Genomic DNA, 12,817 nt, shown 5'->3' with positions numbered 1-12,817 from the left:
TGTATATATTCTGAGCTCCCACACTATTTCTGCTTAGCCTGAGTACATCATGATCAAGAACTATGTTGTCTTATGATTCACTACATGTGTTATCTGATGATCCATGGCAATATTAATTATGATAGGTAAGAAGAAAAGGCCACATACATTTCCCTTCACTTTAAACCAGACTGACAATCTCCTTCAGTGCGTACATCCATAAGCCTTTGTTCCTCTGCATATCCCCCTTAACAGCACAATAATCCTTCCTCGTACTCTATAGAGTTCCAAAACTCCCAGACACCATCTGGCCACATTGAGTTGTATGTCTACTTAAAGTCCAATTGACATGCAAACTAAATGCAAACTACAAACAGAATTTAACAGCACATCACCAGTTTTAAGACACAATCCGTCAAACATTTCAGAGGACTATGAAGAAAATACATCCTACACTTGCAAATCATTGGGCTTAAGGTCTGACATTCAATAAACCCTTTAATAGCCTATAGATATTTGCCTACTACATAATCTACTGGAAAATATCAGCAAAGAACACAATATCCGCATATATAAAATATATACAGGTATTGACTTATGCAAGATTATAAAATTAACTTTAATTTGAGTTCTATGATCTGGTGATTCTTAACTAATGACATGTAAGCAGATGTCCAAAATGCTCAGGTACATCCCCTCCCATGAAGAAGGCAGACGTATATTGTAAGAGTCATTTCAATAGCCTTGGTTTGTTCCGGTCTGGGGCCCTACATGGGTAGCAAGGAACTATCTGCTCCTAAAATCATGTAAGGACCAAGAAATGTCATTCATCCATTAAAGTTAAAACCAAAAATCAACTTTCAAGACTGTGAGAATGAGGAGCTTAAACAAATAACAAGAATTCCGAAATAGTGTGATTTCATCATCTGCTAGAATTACCTTTACTCCTCAGTAATTTTTAAAACATTAATCCTGAACTTCTTGGATTAACTTTGCCTTCTCTCCCTTCCCTCTTTGAGAGCAAGTGAGAAGGGGAACTGCTGGCTTTCCTGTCTCCTTTCAGAGAGAAAGAAAAGATAGGATCGAAGGGAGCTTTTAAGTTCCAAATCCAATTTTTATCTGAGTCATTTTATCCCAGCTGCTAAATGGCTAAAATTCTAAGCAACTTTACAGTTATTTTTCCCATCAGCCCAAGTCATGGAAACGTGAATGGTGGACTGACAGTCCCTAAGGCAGCAGTAGGTGACTACTCAAAGAGGGTGCCGTAGCCCAGTGGGCGGCTCGGACACGATGCACAATTTCAGCACACAGTGGGAGGACTGACCCTCTTGGTGCTCACGTGTCTCCCACCCATGTCCCCCACCTCCAGGAGGCGGGGAAGGTGTGCAATCCAGCCTCTATGCAGGGCTCCGTGTATCTTTTCCTGTAAGAGCACAGTACGTACTGTTGGTGAGCAGGTGATTCTGCTGGAGAGGACTGAGCGGGTGCGCACTTCCAAGGCTCGACTGCCCTGACAGTGTGGGATGACCAATGCTGTGCTGTGATCCCGTTGTAATAGGAGACTGAAGTTTGTCTTTATCCCAGGAGGATTCACTCCCGCCTGCAAAACAGGGTACACATAAAGCATAAATGCCATGTACTTTTCTTTAAAAGACACAGTGCTTGGTTAGCAATGAGCTAATACTCTAATCACAGCTACACACCCAGCACAAAGCGCCTGAATCCTACACCTGATTTTTTTTAACAAATTATTCAATATGCATCCAGCAAAAAATATTAGAAACTTTCAGCATCACCTACTTTCATAACCTTAGTTTCCGGAAACAGGAAAACCTAAATATGTAAGGATAAAATCACCCAAATAAACACCAGTCACAATTAACTAAATAAGGCAGAAAGGGAATCTCTGAGACACTGAATTACAGTCTTCTGCTACCCCAGGGCATCAGGCCACCCAGTCCCTGCCAGAGATAAATCGGTGTCCATCCTTGGGCTCGTCAAGTCCCTCACCGTTAATCTTACCGGAAAGTTGCTCCACTATTCAATTTTCCAATGCTCCCAACCATCCTAGCTTAAATTCACCCCTGAACAACATCCTGCTGCTATGCGACCTTTGAGCTTTTTCACCTCTGCCAGTTTGATCCTGGGGATGTCCAGAGTGAAACACTTTGCTGGCTTAAACAACCCAGGCATTAAGTTGGGCTTGGAAATCATCAGAATTCGGGAATTTAAATTTAAAGAGTCCAGATCTCTGTCTTGCACAGTAATTACTCTCTACAACAAAACCAGTACAGCAAACTAAGCACTCGTGTTTGGTTTAGAATATCTGTTTGTCATCTGAAAAGCGGGTGTTCTGCAGCAATTTTACAGACAGCAGTTTTCTTCAGTATTACCCGTATACACTTGAATAACAACAAGTCCTTTTTAACAGCAGAGATGGAGACTGTGCTAGAGAAATCTGAAATGCATCTGGTCCGCAAAGCAAACCACCTTAAAAAAGTTAGATTGACCACTTCTAAAGTAAAAAGGTATTTTAATTACACGCCCTTCACAGCTTGAATTAGATTACAGATTGTTATGAAAGTGTGTAACTGCAGTATTGACTCTGGTTTGAATTTATGAACACGAATTTCAATTAGAATAAGTAAATAGATCACTGTGATGCAGCACAGAGGCAGCACGCAAAACACATTTTAATTGAATATGAAAGTAACGGAAAAATTCCATTCTTTATGACAACACTTAGCTAATAAACATGATTAATACAGCTAAATGAAAAAGTTTGAAAGATCAATGATAGAGAAAAAAAGGAAATCACTCCATCACTTTAGCACTATGTCCAAGTACGAATTACCTTCCCATAAAAGATATGTAATTTGTAAAATGATGAGTAATACATTGACAAAGAAAGATACTCAAAATTATGCCCTGTGATATAATATAGCACAGCATAGTGCAGTAATTAGAAGAACCACTACAGTTAAGGCTGTGTCAGCATCTTTGTTATTTAAAATACCGTAGATCAGCTTTTCAAATAACATTCGACTGATACTTGATATACAAGTTGTTCGTTCTGATTACTGTGAAACTACTGGTAAAAAATCTTTCTAGTTAAATGTATAATATCAAAAAGGTCTTCCGAGGCAATGCTTAGCACTTAATTCTACCAAACGAGTTTTATCTTTCTCTACATGCTTTTTCAGTGTATTTCTTAACTTACACTTTGTTACTTCTCAAAAAACCACACATGGCATGTACCTTAGCATGAGTTTTTTGCTTAGAAATAGATTTTGCACACCTGACTCGAATTACCGGGGCAGCGGCCACAAAAACTCTGCACAGGACAGTTTGTAAGGGTTTTCTGAACAAAAAGAAAATACTGCACACTTCATCTAAAAGTCTCCTTCATCCCGTTTGTTTTTCTCCAACAACTCCAACCCCAGGCACAGATGGTCTAAACTCAGCTCAGTTACTTATCTCTGGAAGTTTCTCTTGTCTTTCCAAAGCCTTGTGCATCTACCCCCCAACTCTTGTGGCCCCGACGCTGTAGGGTCACAGCGCTCTGCCAGCCTCCCATGCTCAGCTTTACAGCTGCTGCACGTGACGTAGGAAACGATAATTATTCCTGGTTTACAGATGGAGAATTGCACTGTGCGGAAAGTGACTTGCTTAAGGAAATACAGGAAACCTGCAATGGAACAGGAAACTGAATTTAAATTATGTCGCACAGTCCAAATCACTGGGCTGGTTTTCCTTACAGATGGGGACAATAATAACTTTTTTCTGTGTGAATTCCACTTGTAAATCTGTTCTGGTATTCAGTGCCAGCAATGCAAGAATAAATTGCAATACACTTATCTCTACACACCATTCCTGTATTCTTACTTTCCCTATCACTTCTCCTTCGAGAAAGAAAAGAGAATACAGCTGAGTGCATGATGTCCAATAAACGTAAGTGAAATGTATCCTGTAGCCTGCAGTACAGCACAGAGATAGCAGCCTCGTCGCTTCATCTGGACGGCACATGCTATGCGGTAGCACGTCTCTTAAAAAGAAAATAATAATTAGAATGTCTTCTTACCTAGAACTGTTCGATTATGAAGTGATTTGTAAGAGCCACATGATTATCTCCAACTTAGAAAAGCGGGAAAGGTGAGGTGTAGGATTATCAAGCGGCTTCTTCCACATTACCCGAAAGGCTAACGGTGAAACTGGAAGTGAAATCAGGTCTCACGGGTTCTACTCCTGTGCTCTACAGCACAGGCCATTTCAAGTCATCCTACCCACAGTTCTTTTGCACAGCTAAAAAATAACAGTTTTAAAGGAAAACTTGCATCCCTCCCCTGCAGCGTATTCCCACAAAGTAAGAAGAAATTACATATAAATGAATAGTAAACCAGAATGAGATTCACATTATAAGCCAAACATGTAAAATGTAAACCCATGGTAATATACTGCGTCCTTCTGCTGTCACTCAACTTTGAAAAAAAGAATTTTTGAGCATTTTCTTATTTAGTAACAAAGTTGTCAGCATGTACTATCACATCATACAGATTTGACACACATATAAGCATATCAATGTATATTTTCAAATTCTTTGTGATTGTAACAATTAGAAGAGAATATATCTATGAGAAGTCTTAGGTTTAGCCACAGTTGTTCAGATTTTGGTTAACAGTAATTTTGTGTCCAAACAGATGCCATCAATAAGGTATGTTTGGGTTCTAAATCCTGTCTTCGGTATGAGGAGCATATTAGAGGTGAAACTAAAAACTATTCTATGAATCACGCAGTACATCACAGAGAAATAAATATATGGAGCTCAATTTTTTTCTCGCATTATATTGAAAAGATTCAGTCTTTGAAGAAATTTATATTAAGAAAAAAGAATTTCTTTGTCCATACTAAGCCACTGAAGTCTCTCATTATTATTAATATAGTAGGTAATGAGTCTAAAATTACACAATGACCGATACTACTGTACATAGAGAGATGGACTTCAAGTTATGTGTGAAGCAAAAGGGGAAAAAATATATGAAAGAAGAAAGCAAACATACAACACTAAGGGAAATGAGACAACAGCAACCAGCAACCAGGCTTAGTTTACTTCTTGTATATGAAGGGAAATACGGCTTCTTATTTACTTTAAATGAGAAACAAGATTTCATTTTAAAATATTAGTAACTTGATACATAAGTGTCATTGGATTATTATTAGAGCACTCGGAAGTCTGTTAATTTGTCAAAATGCCAACACATCATTTATGCACTTCACAAAAAGCTTTACATCTAACACCGTTACCCACTACCCATATGACCTTCCCTCCAACAGATAAAACTAAAGGACAAAAAGGTAATTTTTCCTTATCTTGTTTGCATTCTAGTCGATCTTGTCCCAGAACAGATTGCACTCAGCATTAAAAAAGGGCAAGAGAGACAAGGACCTCCACCTTGCAGAGCTCCTGGTGCTTGGCAGGAGCAAGCACAGAGACTGTGGTTTGCCCAAACATCGCCACACCGGGGCGGGAGGAAGGAGGCAGAGCTATCAGCAGCCATCCTAAAAGACTGCAGAACGCATGGGCTGCCCAGCAGACACAGCTCGAAAAAGAGCTCTCCTGCTTCGGCCATCCACTTCAGGCCATGCAGCACTGCTCTGCTTTCCGATCTGCAGCAAAACGCATAATCTGGATGAAAAAAGGCCCGATTGTCTGCATTGCCTAAACGGAAACATAGTGCATTGCAAAGGGTAAGGATAAAGATGGGCTGCACACGGATTTAGTGAGTTATTTACAATACAATTAATAATTAAAATCTTGTGTTTACCAGTCTGAATGGGTTATTTGAGATAACTTATTTACCAGTGCATGAATTACACTTCTGTTCTAGTAAGCAAAAGCAAAACTAATATAACAAACCCTGGTCCTTTCACTGCTAAATTAAAACGCGGTGAGTGGTAAGCATTCCTTCGATAGCATTTTACAGCCCAGTGGCCAAACTCTGCATTTCTCTGTTCCAGAAGTCCCCATGAACAGCAAATTCAGACGAGCTCAGCCGCACAGGGAGTTGAATCACAAGTAACACAAACAAACTGGGAAAATCAGCCTCAGCCATACCGACAGGCGTTGGGGATCCACACCGCACTCAGAGCCGCTGCAGGTTTATTCACAATCACACACATGTCTGTAAGCAAAGCGCCTCTGCTTAAGCTTCGTTTTGTGTAGTTAAAGAAATGCAAGAGATCAGCTCAGCTTCATTGCTCTGCAAATGCCGCTACTGACCCAGCTTTGATTTTAGTAGTCTTAGAAGGTAACTCTTAAAGGTACACGTTTTCTGGTAGTAAACCTCTGGGCACTTGTGATCTTCAAAACAAAATCCAAAAAACTTTTTTTAGGGGAAGACACACTTGTGAAGATTAAAGCAGCATCTTGGGTTTAGCTATTGAAAGATTTCCAGAAAGTAATCAGAGTTCAATTTGGTGACAGTTTCTTTTCATTTGGTTTCAAATTCATTTTAGCAGCCTTAAATCTGTCTGGTCTCGCTAAATGAAATCCACTCTGTCAGAGGTACCTTTGAATTGAACAACCACACTGTTCCAATCTATGTCTGTCATCTTGTTTCTTGTTGTGATACATTTCTGAAAAATTGAACTCAAATTGTTAAAAACAATGCCATCTTCACTGTCCGGTTTTTATTCTCAAGTTGTTTTTAAAGACATTTTTCATGCTGTTGGGCACATTAAGCATAACATCATCTGCAAAGAAAGAAGTATTCAACGCGTTGCTATTTCAACACTGATAATTTCTAAGTATTTATCACCTCTAACTTCTTTTGAAGTGTTCAACACACACAAGTCCTCTGAAATTTGTCGGCTTATCTGGAACCCCAGTACTGCCAAACCAGCATGGACCTACTTGCCCGCATTCCCAGCCCCGGTGTTCTCAGGTGACCCAGACTACCTGCTGTTACACATAACCTAAGCTCACCTCAATACTGGGGAAAATGGTCACTTTTGGGGCATACACAGAATTTCCTTTGCTTAAAACACTTCAGCCTACAACTTTCTGTCCCCTCTTCTCATGGTAATACCATTCCAACATCCCAGGAAAAGAAAGATTAAGTAGAAAACTATTTCTGTCATAGCTGATCTGAGAATCTCCCTGCACTATGGAGAGGAAGGTAACATCTACATCATATTCCTGGTAAACGGTCACTTTCCTGTTGGAGAAGTGTTCTGGGTGAGGATTATGACCCATTTAACCCCAAACTCTGTCCTTCGTATTGGCAGCAGACGGTGTTATTCATGGAGATCATGCAAGCACGGACAATTTCTGTGGTTCCTTATTACCCCCAAATAAACTGTCTTACTTTGAAATGGGAATGAGGTTTTTAATCAGCCCCCAAAAAGCACAACACCCATCTAAAATTCTAAACGGAAGCTTTGCAATGAATTTAAAGCTTCAATGCATTGATTTGTTATCTGTGTGTATTCAGCTAGATCAACTCCTGGACTTTTCCCTACGAGAAAGCCACGAAAGTGTGCAAGGTATGATATTAAAACTCAAGAAATCCAGTGATGGCTTTACTGGGCTACTTCCAAAAACTTATCAAGTGGTTCAGCAGATGTAATTACTGCTTAGCCCTGCCAAAGCTTTGAAATGTGCCCATTAATTCAGCAATTCCCAATCTGTCCATCAGTCAGTCATACTTAAAAAATATGTCTGTCACAACTTAGGTGAAGTAATCTGTTGATAATTGCACAATAAGAAGGCATCTCAAATCTGAATATAATTTCTAAACTTTTTGAGAAGTCGTAATGACAGCAAAATCAAAGTTTATTTCACAGCAAGGGATACTGAATATGACTGGGAACATGTCAGAATATTTGATGTCAATTTAATTACGAGCAATCAATTCCAGGAAGCTACTTTTTAAGAAGATAAAAGCAGAGACGTAATATTTATTTAGGAACATAATCATCCCTACGAAACCATCAATTCCTGCCCTTTCAAATGAACAGAGAAAAAAGAAATAAGAAGGTGATAAATACAATGTGTTTTAAAGTTCCCAAACTACGATTGACGATATAATGCTAAAGCACAATAGCAGAGAAGTCTTCTTATTGTCAGAAACTTTGGAAGGTAAGACCGTCCTACAGTGGCCTTTCAAGTTCACAACAAAATCTCACAATTAAAATCAGGTGCTCAGTGCCAGGGACTCATAACAGGATAAAACCCGTCCTTTCTCTCTCTCTCTCTCTCTATCTCTGACAACAGACTGGGTCATTCATCCCTTCAAATTATATACACAAAAAAGCTGATGGCTTCTAAAACACGGTGAGGAGTTCTCTCCTAGTTTCCAAGGCCAGGGCAGAGGAACTACTGGCTGCAGCAACGAAAACTTCTCAGCAGAACAATCTTCTGCAGTTAACTGCTAGAATATGAATGGCCTTTTCCTCCAGTAACTAATATTTAAGAAATGGGGAAAATGCTGCAAAACGAATGAAGAGGTGCAGGAAAAGGAAAAATGCAATCTGATATAAGGGAGTAGGGTTTGATAAAAACAGAAAATGCAAATATCTTCATTTAAACTCAAAATATCTCATTGGGTCATAGCTGAATCAATTTACACTATCAACGCATGCCACTAAAGTCAGACTTAGCAAAATGAAATATAATATTTATAGCAAGTTACATACAAATGATTATCATAATTCTCATACAAATACACTAGTATTCAAAAGCACTTCTCAGAGTCTGCAACCTGTACCCATTCTCTTTTTTCTTTCTTGATTTAGCCATGCAAAACAAGTCGCTTCATGGCTGGGAAGCAACGTGACACACTGGAGAAAAGCTCTTATAATTAATAAATGTCGTCTTTGCTTCTTTTTCTGTCTGAAAGTTAACTATGCGATAATGAAGATGCGGGGGAAGATGTAATCTTCGTATCAATAGTTCAATATTTATGGCTTCCTAAACGGAAATTAGTCTGATATTTCAGGAGGGAGGGGCAATACAACTCAAGGAATAATGGCCCCCCGAATGCCTGCATACAGCTACAGTCCATCCAGCCTAATACCTTGTCTCCAACAATGGCCAGGAGAGTTTAAACACAGAGAAAACCTATACAATTTCCTAGAGCATTCTCCAACAATTTATGTATTAGGAACTTCCTGAAACAATAGTATTTTCCTTGAATTTAATAACCCTTAATAGATCTTTCTTCCATTAAATTAACTGCACGTCAATATTTGTATCTACAATATCCTGCAGGAAGGAGTATTACAGCTTGCCTACCCCCTGCATGAAAAGCTACCGCATGTTATTTGCAAGCATGTATTTGAGGGATTAACTTTGCATTTGCTGCCTTCCTCTGACGCCTTCTAGTTCCTGTAGATGGAATAATATGTTAAAAGAATTGTATTCAGTTTCTTCTATACAATGTGCAGTAATATTATTGGATTTAGGGAATTTAGGGTTAAAAACTAAACTTTCATTTGGATCTATGTCGATGTCACAAGCACGTGTGATCTCCTTCCTGAGAGGTAATAAATGACCTCTATTCTCCGTCACTCGAGCTACTGTTGTACAACCCTCAGTGAGTCTGAGCTAGAGGGCAGTCAATACACCTTTGCATTTGTGTTGGAAAGTTGGGTTAGGGAGACCCCTACTCCTCACAATAGACTGGATGTGCTTGTGACAAAAGAGGGCTTAGAAAAATCCACACAGATCATTATTTCAATAGAGACGACACTGATGATCTTTGAAGAGAGGACAACCTTTAACTGGTCAGTACCACTCTGAGATGTAACCACAGGATTATAGTTCACCGTTGTGCAACTGAGCTGCTCCCTTCTACGCTTTGACTGGTTATTGCTAACCTTTTTAGGAATAAGTGTGTGATTTTATGGCTATTTGTTTTTCTATACAAAGGTAAGAACACTGTATTAGAACATGGCATCTCCTCTGGTTAGGACCATCAACAAAAAAATTACCTCTTTTCTCTGCAGGACCCAAGTTTGTCTTCAGAAACGCATGTGTTTCAGAGATAGAAATAAGGTCAAAATCTTGGTCTCTTATGTTTTCATTATTGCTGGTGATGCACAAGTCAGAAATAAAACAGCTTAACTTTCAGATCTTGAACACAGTTTGTAGGGCTGGCTGCCAGAAACAATAAAACACAAGGCCTTCTAAACTCAATGACTGCAGCCAGCAAACAACGAACTAGGACTCACACTCCAGTGATGATAATCATTGACTCCATCACTCACTGTTTTGGGGGTTGGTTTTTTTTTTTAGTTACTTAATATTTTTCCCATATTCAACAACTTACTGAAACAACCACTGAGATACATGTACTGTATATTCCTACTGTGACTACCAGATAGTTTTGTTGGATTTTGAGAGGCTTTCAGGTTGTCCTGACATCCACAGCAGACAGGTAAAGGTAATGCTATGTTACGAAATCTCATCGTTCAAGTTTATCTTTTACTATTTCTTTGAAATAATTATTGTGAACAATTCAAGTTACAGGTTGTAATGTTCTGAGTTAATTTGTAGTGACATAAATGAATTGTATATTTATAAGCTTTTCAAAACCTCCTGTTAATAAAAAAACCTCTGTGTAATATCATGTATGGCTTGAAAGAATTAAATATAGGCTGCGAAGCTTCATAAATACACATTTAGACAATCTTCCAAACCACTGCCAACTTGAAACATCTACACAGAACTCAGTGGCACTGGAGATTTTACTAAAGGATGAGAGGTTGCAAAAAGGATGCCTAATATTCTTTTATATTGAAGCTGAACGACGGTAGATGCTTTCCAACAAGATTTACTGTCACAAGCCCTGGTTTCCATGAAAGACCAGCACGTGCACAGCTCCAAGAGGCTGTGTCAGTATGGGGAACACTGGCAAAGTGTACAGCAATGCTGAAGGCACACCAGTTTTTTTATACGTGGCATTTGATTCCCTGCTAACTTATTACTTGCTTCTATAAAAACTTAGAATGCTGTGAAAACCAGGAGAGCCTGAGAGTAAATCTAACTAATATAGATGGTCTTAGAAAAATCTCCCATGTTTCATTTAACGTCAGTCTCAAAATCGCATCCTAAAGAGTTCTGAACAGAGCAAGATCTAGAGGCCAACTTGGTACTTCCTTTACAAATCATTTTTGCTGATGGTAATACCTGAATACACACCTACCACGGCACTGGGATATCTTACACATTCCATCAATCCTGTATTTTCAGAATATTTTTCTTACTTAACAAATCTAGACACGAGCTGCTATCATCTAACCTCTAGTGCGGTTCTCCTCAATGAATATCAGTGGGAGCTTTGCAACTAAAGAGCAGGATCAAAACCCTAAAAAAGATGAACAGCGCCAAGGAAACTATTCAAAAAAATACATCCTAAATTTGTTATTGTGTAAAAGATATCCTCCATCTTCAAATCAATGTTTCTGACGCATATAAAACCATAAATAACTGCCGTCAGAACAAGTATTATTAAAATGTTGATATTAATACCAGGTAAAGTGAAAATATTTCTGAAGAAGAAAAAGTGAGAGGCTTCAGCAACAAAATACATCAACGCAGTGCCAAGCTGAACTTAACTAAGCTTGAGGTTTTGGACAGGATTCATTTCTGCTTGTGGTATAAGTATGCACCACCTTGATTATCATTTAAAAAAATATTGACAGCTTGCCTTCTCATACCAATGCCTAGTAACAAATTCCAAATGTTTTGTCACATTTCTTGTGAGCAATGCCATCTGCCAGAGGTGGCATTTCATGGCTGTTTACCCTGACTCCCTCCAAGAATTCATCTGCCACTATCTAATGCTGCCTGAATAAAGGGGATTAAGACTCTGATGCAACAGAGACTATTGATAATTTGGTATAATTGGGAAGAAATGAAGATAAATGAGGTTGAGGATGGAGAGGCAATTAGTCGAGCTGCCTGTACAGCTGTGTTCTCGGCCTAGCTCCCCTGGCCTTTTCTTTGGTGAGGTATCTGCAAATTAAACATAATGACAAATACACTCTTCCCAAAGCTCTTTAGTTTGGGAAGGTTGAAGATACGATTTTCACTTCTGAGATTTTAGGTACTATTCAGTTTTAAAAGAAAAAAAAAGGATAGTCATACTGACTGTTGAGATATTTAAAGAGTAACACACTTTGTGACAGATACTGTGCCGTGAGTGCCGTCATTTCCAACCACAGCTCTTCATCTGGCAGTGGTTTAAAAATACTGGTCAAAAAAACCCTAAACAAAATCATTTGCTGCCCATCTTCCGGCCATGTGGAAAACGGCTGCTGGCTGAGGGCTACACGCTCCGGGCCAGGCAGGAGAGAAGAGACCACGAGGGGCTTTCAGAAAGGGCAGAAACCTCAACCCAGCAGTGAGACCAAAATCTGGAAAGTGAAGCAGCAAAGCCAGGCAAAAGGAGAAAACGGATCCAAGCTGATCCCTAATTTCAGCAGGTTACTGGACATTGAAAGGGTGGTGGTTTTAGGAATACTTTCGTAACCCTGAAGGCAGTAGAAGGCAGCCTCTGACTGCGCAAGCTGGAAGCCAAAGGAACAGCAGATCATAAACCAGAAACTAACATGAGAAATTTTACACTGGTATGAATAGGACAAAGAGAGAGCTGAAAATGAAATGTTCTGTTTTCCATGTTTGCCTTGCTTTGTTTTCCCACTTCCACGTTAAAACATTTGTCTAAGTCCCTCTTCTTTTTCCTCCATTTTATACAGCCCATCCTCAGAGGTGGACGCGACTTCTCTTCACATCAAAATCCTGTCCCCAAGTCATAATACGTGACCGACTCATGAT

The 12,817-nt window shown here is 39.2% G+C and overlaps 1 protein-coding gene across 6 annotated transcripts in view; it reads right to left on the bottom strand.

The window, feature by feature from the left end:
- Positions 1 to 12,817, bottom strand: part of DACH2 (dachshund family transcription factor 2) — a 272,249-nt gene that overhangs the window by 66,437 nt on the left and 192,995 nt on the right. For all 6 annotated transcript variants that reach the window (XM_054075822.1, XM_054075818.1, XM_054075821.1 and 3 more), the window contains exon 4: positions 1,424 to 1,579. In XM_054075822.1, coding sequence (XP_053931797.1) covers positions 1,424 to 1,579 — 156 coding nt within the window. The remainder of the gene's footprint in view (positions 1 to 1,423; positions 1,580 to 12,817) is intronic.

This window comes from Cuculus canorus, chromosome 10 (assembly GCF_017976375.1).
Source record: "Cuculus canorus isolate bCucCan1 chromosome 10, bCucCan1.pri, whole genome shotgun sequence".
NCBI classification, from domain to species: Eukaryota; Metazoa; Chordata; class Aves; order Cuculiformes; family Cuculidae; genus Cuculus; species Cuculus canorus.
This window is presented reverse-complemented; position numbering and strand designations above follow the sequence as displayed.